The sequence below is a fragment of the Myotis davidii genome, unplaced genomic scaffold (genome assembly GCF_000327345.1).
Source record: "Myotis davidii unplaced genomic scaffold, ASM32734v1 scaffold89, whole genome shotgun sequence".
In the NCBI taxonomy this organism is placed as follows: domain Eukaryota; kingdom Metazoa; phylum Chordata; class Mammalia; order Chiroptera; family Vespertilionidae; genus Myotis; species Myotis davidii.
Genome location: NW_006300372.1, coordinates 4,949,136 through 4,958,747, shown reverse-complemented (window position 1 = coordinate 4,958,747; position 9,612 = coordinate 4,949,136). Strand labels below are relative to the sequence as shown.

The 9,612-nt window shown below is 45.3% G+C and overlaps 1 protein-coding gene across 2 annotated transcripts in view; it reads left to right on the top strand.

The window, feature by feature from the left end:
- The window catches only part of DPYSL3 (dihydropyrimidinase like 3), a 106,009-nt gene that overhangs the window by 63,925 nt on the left and 32,472 nt on the right, over nt 1-9,612 (top strand). For both annotated transcript variants that reach the window (XM_015572631.1, XM_006777017.2), the window contains exon 2: nt 9,426-9,514. In XM_015572631.1, the coding sequence (XP_015428117.1) occupies nt 9,495-9,514 (20 nt within the window). In that variant the 5' untranslated portion in view covers nt 9,426-9,494. The remainder of the gene's footprint in view (nt 1-9,425; nt 9,515-9,612) is intronic.

Genomic DNA, 9,612 nt, shown 5'->3' with positions numbered 1-9,612 from the left:
ATATTGGCGTGGTTCATGTGTTATGATTGATGAACCAATATTGATGCATTATTAACAGCAGTCCATAGTTTTATATTAAAGTTCACTCTCTTTGTTGTGCAGTCCTGTGGGTTTGGACAAATCCATAGTCATGCATCCTCCATTAAAGTGTCTTAGGGAATAGTTTCACTGCCCTGAAAATCCTCAATGCTCCAACTGTTCCCCTCACTGCCCTTCCCACCTCTCTCCTCACCTCCCCAAACCACTGATCATTTTACTGTGTCTATCATCTCACCCTTTCTCTTCTGATTTCACATTATTTTTTTTGGTTTTGACAAATCCATACTGTCATGCACCCTCCGTTAAAGTGTCTTAGGGAATAGTTTCACTGCCCTGAAAATCCTCAGTGCTCCAACTGCTCCCCTCACTACCCTTCCCACCTCTCTCCTTACCTCCCCAAACCACTGATCATTTCACTGTGTCTATCGTCTCACCCTTTCTCTTCTGATTTCACATTATTACGCTCTATCCACTGAGCGAAACCGGTTTCGGCCTGATTTCATATTATTGCTTGTGTTCATGGCTTCCTTTTCCTACTGCTTCATCTTTGCTTCTCCGTAAACCTAACATGCAGCTTCACAGCCAGTAGTCACACCAGTGTGTGTTTCAAGGATGAATTATTAAACCTGGTTATCCCTGGGATCAAGGGTTGAAATTTCAGGCCCTCCTGCCTGATGTTGCAGGCATTTGGCTTTGGCACAGGCCCTGGGACTCATGGACATAGGATCCTGTTGGAACGAAGCTGGAGCCCAGTTTTCTCATCTGCACAGAGAGGTCTCACCCATCGCACGTGGATTGGAGGCCTAAAAAGGAGCAGGGCAAGACAAAACAAAAGAGTAAGGAAACACAAAAGTATCAGATAAACCCAGACCAAAGATGGCCATGGATTCGTTCTCCAAAGCACTGACTTTTCTTTAGTCTGTGTTCTACTTTGCACTTGGGTCCTGAGCCACGCATTTCTCAGGCAGTTTATTAGTAATGACTCACTTCTATTTGTACTGCAATTTGGATTTGCCTTTAATTGTGCATCTATATAATAAGAGCAATAAAATAGAAATGGTAGCATGGTGGTAGGGTTATTATATTAATACTTAAAATGCTTACCACTTATGGCCCAACCCTGCAGTGTGACATTTAATTCTCACAGTAACTCCTTGAGGTCGGCATAATGATCTGTACCTTATAAATACATAAGCAGGCCTTTTTGGAGAACTACACCTTCACTCAGCAGAGGAAACTGAGGCCCAGAGACAGATCAACTCACTTGCCTAAAAAAATCACACAAATAAGTAGGTGGCAGAGACGCCAGTGTAGCTCTAGCTTCCACTCTCCCTAAGAGCTCTGCAAAATGGTTTTCATCCTGGGCAGCATCCTTTCTATTTTCCCTCCCAAAAGCTCAGCTAAAAATGTGCCACATTTCTTATTTGACTCACATCTGATACATACATACTCTTTTCTGATAAGGCATGTTTGTTCCCACATTTGACCTTCCCCTCCCTGCCTTTCCCTCGTCACCCCAACCTTATGATTCCTATAATCTCCTCCCTCTGCTGCACCGCCTGGGGCCTGGCAGGTCCCTGTGATGCTGCTTTGGGCCCTGCTTTTGCTTCTGACAGGCCCAGGTCCGTGTCCAACCTGTGACTTTTCGGTGCGCAGAACAACCCTCAACCCACTGAGCCACTCTGGCCCTGCGGTAACCTTCCTTTTAAACAACAGTAGCAGATCTGAGATCAGCTGCCGGAGTCCATTCATTGTCTTCACTAGCTGAGTTTAGACAGAGACCCCCCAAAAGCTAGTAGTCATTGAAAGTCCTGGCAAAGGTCAGAACTGTGCACCACCCTTCCTGGAAATTGTTTGCTGATCTGTGTGTCACTGAAACTTCCTTACCCTAAGGGCTACTCCAGATCAATAAAAGATTGGAGCGGCCTGAGCATTGGAGGAAGTCCTTTGGGACTTGGCCGCCTGGTCCCCCAATATTGCAAAATTATCTCGTGTCTTTTTCTCTCATTTGCTGTGCGGCTCCTCTTTCAGATACCGAACCCTACTCCACACAGAACGTGGAGGGAGTCTTACTCAACAATCAGCCTTTAGAACCTTTCTGGAGGCAGCAAAATGTAGCCAAAACTTAGCAATGTTTTTATTCCTACTTTTAACGTCTATTTTTGGTGATACTGGCTTAGAATTTATGGGAGGTAGCGAGTGTTTCCTGTAATAACATTTATTTGAGCATGATACTAAGTCAATAATAACAGCACAGTTTGTACCAGGATATGCCAAATCTCATGAAAACAGTGTATAAGTGACCAAGGTTTGGGCTTGCCAGGTCCAGGAGACCTTCCTGCTTGGGACTGGAATGGCTTGGTGGCTCCTCCTCTGCAGGGCTGGTTGCCCCTCCCCTCCCCATCCTCTCGTTCCTGGCCTGGTTACCCACTTGTGCTTATCCATGTCTGGAAACCTGCTGAAGATGGAGAGACTGTTATCAGGGGGCTGGGATGAAGGAGCCGTCACGGCCATCCCCCCCTGGACTCTGACCGAGGGCTGGCCACATCACTTGGCTGGCCCTTTGAGAGATGCATCTTTAGAACGGTTCACGTGACGTTCTGGGGAGGGGAGAATGCCCGTAGCTGACTTTGATGTTCTGGTCGAGAAGACTGAGCAACCTCCTGTCCTGGTTAATATTGCCCGCGGCTACTGCTTCCTCTGCTGGCTGCTTCGCCTACCCTGCAATCTAATCTGTCCCTGCAGGGCCCAGCCAAGCGTGAGCCCGTGCACACAGTGCTTCTCCCTTGGTATGCATTTGGCTTGGTGGGCTGTGCTTTGAAGGGGGTGCCCCAGGTTAACCTCCATCTAGCACACCTTTGATGGTCGTAGTGTGTTGGGATGATGAGAGGAAGGAGGAATGTTTTTGAGATTCCTCTGGAGCAGTTCAGAAGCTTGGAAGAGCCAACCCTGCCAAATTATGCCAGTTTCAATGAAGACTCAGAGCCAGGGCACTGCATTGCTCTTCAAGACGTGTGTTTTCTCCCGATGTTTTCTGTCTCTCTGTCTCAATGGCACGTTTGTCATTGGGGGGTCCTAGAAACAGACCCATGCCTGGGGCGGGGAGTGTGGGTTGGGGGCAGGTTGAAGACCTTCCCACCCACTCTCCATTCCTCCCGGAAGAGAGCAAGCAGATTGTTATCTCCTCATGGAGGCTTATTTCCAAAGGAGGAATGACCTGGGGGGGCATGGGAACTTGCCCTTGGTGGAGGAGGGGGGTGAAGAGGGGTGACCTTGGCTGCTGGTGGCAGGAGCTGAGAACCGTTGCTGAGGGCTGGCTGGGGACTGGCGTCTCTTTGTGGCAAGGTCTGTAGATTTTGATGAACAAAATGTAGTTCAGTTCTGCGTGAGCATTTGTGAGAGGGGGGTTTATAGTGGCCGGTTGTAACAATAAGGAGTAATAATGATGGTGGTAGCTCACATGTCTGAACCATTTGTAGCATGCCAAGCAGAGTTCAGCCCTTCACATGTAGCATCCCCATAATCCTAGCCAGCGCTCTGAGAGAGAGGTATCATTGCCCCGTTTCCCAGGCGATGCGACTGAAACCCAGAGAGGTGGAGTCACTTGTCCAAACACAGGTAGTGTTAGTGTTAGAATTTAAACTCACGTCTGTGTGTCTCGTCCAAGGTGCGTACTTAACAGCAGAGCCCGGATGAGAAGCTTGGTCTCCTACGAGCCCACGGGTGCCTTGTTCTGAACACCATTTTGAGTCAACTGGACTGTCTCAGAGACCCTTTTCTCTTTCTTCTTTGAGACACAGTAAGCGCCATGTCAGTCAGTGGTGACTGAACTGGAAAGGAAGACAAAACAGGCTTGGCACTCAACGTGTTAATGGATGCTGCTTCGGGGAAGAAAAACAAGATTTCATCCATGTAGTCTGTCCGTCCTGCTGTATTCTTAGGAGCACAAGTGTTTTTAGAGAGTCAAATCTAATTACCCAGAAGGGAATGTGTTTTACATAGCCACCGGCGCCTTCCCCTGGAATTCTAAAGGATCCCTAGTCCCACTTGAGGACGGGAGTCAGGTTCTGTGATTTGAGCAGAGGTAACACCATATGTGATTGGAAGACTCTTTTTTGTGCACTCTTTTTCTCTTCCGAGGATTCTAGGTTTTACTCTGAGCTGCTGGAATGTCCACCGCACATACAACTGAGGTGCTTTAAGTACTGTTGTCAGGCTGGCTTTATTGATGCGAAAAATCCACGCGGGAGGCGGGGGGGCTTTGGGAGGCATATTCTCATGACCTCAGGTAGACAAAGGTGATAATTCAAGTTCTTGAAGTTGAAGACTAGATGAGGAAAATGAAAACGGGAACCAACATCTCCAATAGGCTTGAGTTCAAGATTCTGTTCTTTCATTCTCTGTTCTCATTGGAACCCCAGCCTTTCCTGTTACAACTGTTTCCTCCTGCCTTCCCTCCTCTCCACTCTCCCTCCATTCCTGCCTCCTTCGTTCTCCCTCTCCCCCCTCCCTCATTCTCACAAACTCCTAATTTTTTAAAAATATATTTTTATTGATTTTAGAGAGGAAGGGAGAGGGAGAGCAAGATAGAAACATCAATGATGAGAGACAATCGTTGATCAGCTGCCTCCTGCACACCCCCTACTGGGGATCAAGCCTGCAACCGGGGCATGTGCTCTTGACTGTAATCAAACCTGGGACCCTTCAGTCTGCAGGCCATTGCTCTATCCACTGAGCCAAACTGGCTAGGGTGCAAACTCCTAATTTTTTGTATTGGTTTGTCTTCGTTATCTTTATACACTAGTGAAGGAAAAAAGATGGGATTTCATCACTATCTCAGGCTTCAGGGACCTGTGCTACCCTGGGATTGTGACTCAGGTCCTTTTATGAACTGCATTGACACATAAGGGGCAGGTTTACTGCCCTGACCCTTTGTAAGTGGCAGCAGTGGAAAGTTACTGGATTCCTAAGGTTACCTCCCGCAGAGCACCGGTCAGCAGTTTCAGCACTGGACAGTCAGAGTCAGTATTAAACAGAGAAGAGAGCCCTGTCAGGAAGAGGCACTTGTCATACGGGTTAAGACACTTGGTACAGTGGCTTCCGATGGAAACGGGTGTAGCGCCGCGAGGTAGAGACCTGGATTTCCTTCCAACTGGAACTAATCGGCTCTGTCACTCAGAGGAAGCCACTCACCTCTCTTTGATAAGTGGAAAGTCACCCCTTTTCAACATACTTCTTAAGGCTTTAAAATATTAGGGTACTGTAAGTAATATGGATGGAATCAATGTAACTAATATTTAGAGATGTTTACTTGTGTGCTAGATGGTTTATATATGTGTGTATGTGTGCACACACACACACACACACACACACACACACACACACACACACACTATTCCTGGCAGCCACCCTATGTGACAAGCTAGCTATTATATCCACTTTTAACTAATAAAAAAACACCTGAGATTCTGAGAGGCTAAGTCCTAACTCAAGATCACACGCCTAGTTAAATGGTCTGCCCAGCTCTGCCAGTAGCGGGAGAACCCAGCTGGACCCACACGTACTAGCTGGTATGCCTGGCACTCCTATGGGCTCTCAGAGCTCGCCACACTCAACCCTGGGTGACTGTGCAGGTCTAAGGCAGAGAGAGTCCTGGGCCGATTGCTTCGGGCTCTGAGTATCTTCATTTTGCATTCCAGATACCCTCCAGATTATCCCAGTGTGCTCTAGCCATACCCTCGTCCTTTATATACCTCATTCCAGGAGAAACATTGGTAGGCTCCTAACGAGACCATTTTAACCTCCTTGGGCATCAGCTCATGGATGCTAGACAACTTCAGCTGCCGGGAACAGAAAGCCCACAAAGCCACAATCACCCATCCTTTCTAACGTCACCCTTCTAATCCTAGAAGTCAGATGTGTTCGTCTTGTTGGTTTTTGAGCCCAGCATGTGTTAGTTACTCTCTAAAGCTGATCCAGGAATTCACGAACGAGCATGTTCTGTAACAAGTGAGGTTTGGTTTTATGTGGCTTGGGAGTGGTCAGCAGGTACGTCATCCTTCAATGACAAGCCCAAGGCTGGCTTTCCAGACTTTTCTGTGTCTAGTAACAGTTTGCCTGGGCTGCCCTTTGTCCTGGATCCCATCCCACATGCATGGGAAGAGTTAACGTGAATAAAGCAGTTTTATTAACCACTTTCATAAAAGTTAGGGGGGCAAGCTGAGGATCCCAGGGCAGCATCCCTTGGAGTTCTGTGAATTGAGGTTTTGGTGGCTCTGTTTAGATTCTTGATTATTGAGCCAGAGGAGGTTTATTTAATTATCATGTGAAGGGTTTCCAATGGTGTTCACTCCACTTAGATCAGCTCTTACTAATCCCACAATGTACATGGGGCCTGAGATAGCTTCTGCCCCTGGCTGACATTTGATAGGTATTGAAGGAAGTGATGAGCAGGCCAGTGGCTCAGGGATGGATGTCCCCAGGCAGGAGGATGGTCATATTTCATAGCTGGTCTCTGTTCAGGCAGTAACTGGCTCCTTCCCAAAACCCAGCTTACCTCACCTCTTTGTAGAAAGATAAAAGAATATCAGAAAAGCACTGAGCTACAAGAGGGGACTCTTACTAGTATAGTTACCAAGATTGTTATTATTACAAAGCTCCTACTGGAGGTCTTCTGTCGCCCTCATAAGCACACAGAACCGTGCCTGGGGCAGTGGTTTCTGCTACTGGTGTGTGACTTGGTCCTGGACTGGCTGATGACACCAGAGCTGTGTATGGTGCTTATAAAGTATAGATGTGACCAGAGCAGGGCATGGGAATCTGTGTTCTCTAGTGTAGGAAGCACAGTCCTAGAACTGACTGCCTCATATCCTTATATAAATTTTCAGTTGCTGTTAAACCAGTCGATTAGAATTGCCTTCCAGCTTTGTTTTTTCTTAAAAGTCCAATTTTTTGGCCCCTTCACATAATTTTCTGACTCAGATGGCCTTTCCATCATACCGATATAATACAACTTCCTGTTTCCCACCCTTCACTCATTCATTTGGCCATGACCTCACAGCTGTCAAGGATGGGCTGCAGGAACTAAGGTAAAATGATCAAAAGACACATGGTTCCAAGACTAAGAGAGTCTGTCTGGTCAGGAGACAGTTGAACAATAAGCCAGCTATTATGGAGCAATATAATTGTGTGAACTAAATTGCAATGGTAGCAGGTGGAATTTGCTGGAAAGTCAGGTAACGTGTCCTAAGGGAGAAACCCTTTGACTGTAGGCTGAACAAAGGAGAGGACGGTTGTTGGGTGCCAGGTAAACAAATGAGAAAGCAGAGAGAACATCTTTGCAAAGGCTCAGCCTGATATGAGATAAGAACTACACGCTTCATCAAGTTCTGCTGTTGTATAAAATATGAAGCAATACATGATATAAAGAAGGGTAGACATACTGACCATGCCCAGATCATGAGGGGCTTGTAGGTCATGGGTGCTGGGAGTTTGTATTTGACCTTATTCCTGCATCTCCTCGCCACATATATAGGTTCTTACTAAGCGCCTCATTGATCAGTATCTTTTAAAAATCCTCTCCCCTGACAATATGGCATGATGAAATTTCTTATTCTCATGCAATACCTTGGAAGCAGGAGAAACTAAGTGGTAATTTGCTTTATTGCTCATGGATCCCTCGTTTCAATTCTCATTTTCTGGCCCTGTCCACTTTAATTTTTGAAGCCAGAGGTCAGCTCGTATGTAGGGCTTCCTTCCCCATAAAACCTATGTTCTCAGACTGAGGAATCTCAGAGGGAAGGAGGCTTCGAGAAGAGATTAACCAAAGAACATATGCATATGTACTTTACCTATGGATACAAACAATAGGGTGGTGAAGGCCTGGGGCCGGCAGGAACCAGGTGGAAGGAGGTAATGGGGGAAAAGGGGACATAGGTAATATTCTCAACAATAAAGATTTAAAAACCAAAATAAAACCTATGTTCTCTTTGAAAGCCAATGTCTGCCTCACCAACTTCATTTCATGCCACTTTCCTCTTTGATCCCCAAGCTCCCCCCACACTGATCTTTTACAGGTTTTCAAAGAAACCAAACGTACCCCTTCCTCAGGGCTCTGCACACGCTGTTCCCTCCGCCTGTAGTTCTCCATCTCCACCCCATCTAAATTGATCTTCCCAAAAAGGCCTTTTCCAGCCTCTATTTAAATAGACAAGCTCCACTCCCCTATATTTTGGGGGCACTTAATACATTTTTACATTTTATTTGTTTTATTGACTTTCTTTTTTCTTTATTGCCAATTGCCCCGTAAGTTCCATAAATGCTGTGACCTGTGTGACTCATTCACAAGGGCACCATCCCCACCTATTGAATAATACATATTAAATAATGATTTGCTGAATGAGTGGGTGGATGAAGTCCTTATGTTTAAACCTTAACAAAACCCAACCTACTATTCTTTTTCATGCTCTGGTGCACTCAACCTAAGATTTCTCTTCTCCCCTATGAACCTAAGGAAGCTTCATCCATCCCTCATGCTGCAGTCTAAGCTCCATTCATTTAATGACATTTCAGTCTCTAAAGCTGACACTGATATCTCCTGACTTACATGTCAAACACATATTTGTATTTTGTGAATAATCATGGAATCTACATGCATTGTTTCCAGTTGGATAACTCTCCAAACTTCATTTAAGTTGTAATTTGTAAAGACTTTTCTCACCAAGAAAAGCAATTTTTAATAATAAAAGCAATAAAGAAATATATTTCAGATGTGAGAGAGATACTGAATATAATGAAGCAAATATGAATCCTGCATAATTTTTTTCACCTTGAGTTAAGTACAATAGATGTTTTGTCTTCTTTTCCATTGAGTAGTTTTCTTATACATTCCACAACTTTGTGTGCATGTGTGCATACCTGTGTAAGTATCCTGAATTTTAAATGTAACATGACTACCATGTCATTGTAAAGACTTTTAAAGGCTGTTTCATGGTATGCTGGATCCTAAGTGATTTTGAGAATCACGTGGAGCATCAGCAAAAATACCAAACTGGGTGGTAGGCACGGAAGTTTATGTTTTACCACTTTAAATATTGAATGCTCAGTGAAGCAGAAACATAATAAAAAGAGTGTCTTCCCTCAAGTAGCTATGCTTCTGATTTGTTATGGTAGGTTGCAGAAGCAAGAGGTGAAACTCCAGAATAATTTGTATTAGAAGCAAATGCGAAGACTGGGTCCCCAGGAAATACCCCTAGTTCAAAGGCTGAGTGCATCAGTAAATGTGTTCTCACTGGACTTCCGAAGCAAGGAGTTGGGAAAACCTTGGCAGACCACTCTTCTCTGAAGTCTTGACTGCGAGAATGACTGCTGTTCTCTTTTTCTTCTAGAGTGACCGTCTTCTTATCAAGGGAGGCAGAATCGTCAACGATGATCAGTCGTTTTATGCTGATATTTACATGGAAGATGGCCTAATCAAGTATGTATCCGGAACCCTTCTCCTTATCTCTTTGGTTTCATGTCTTCTCCTTAAAAATGAATCTTTATTTTCACCCCTCAGTCTGGATGCACATGATT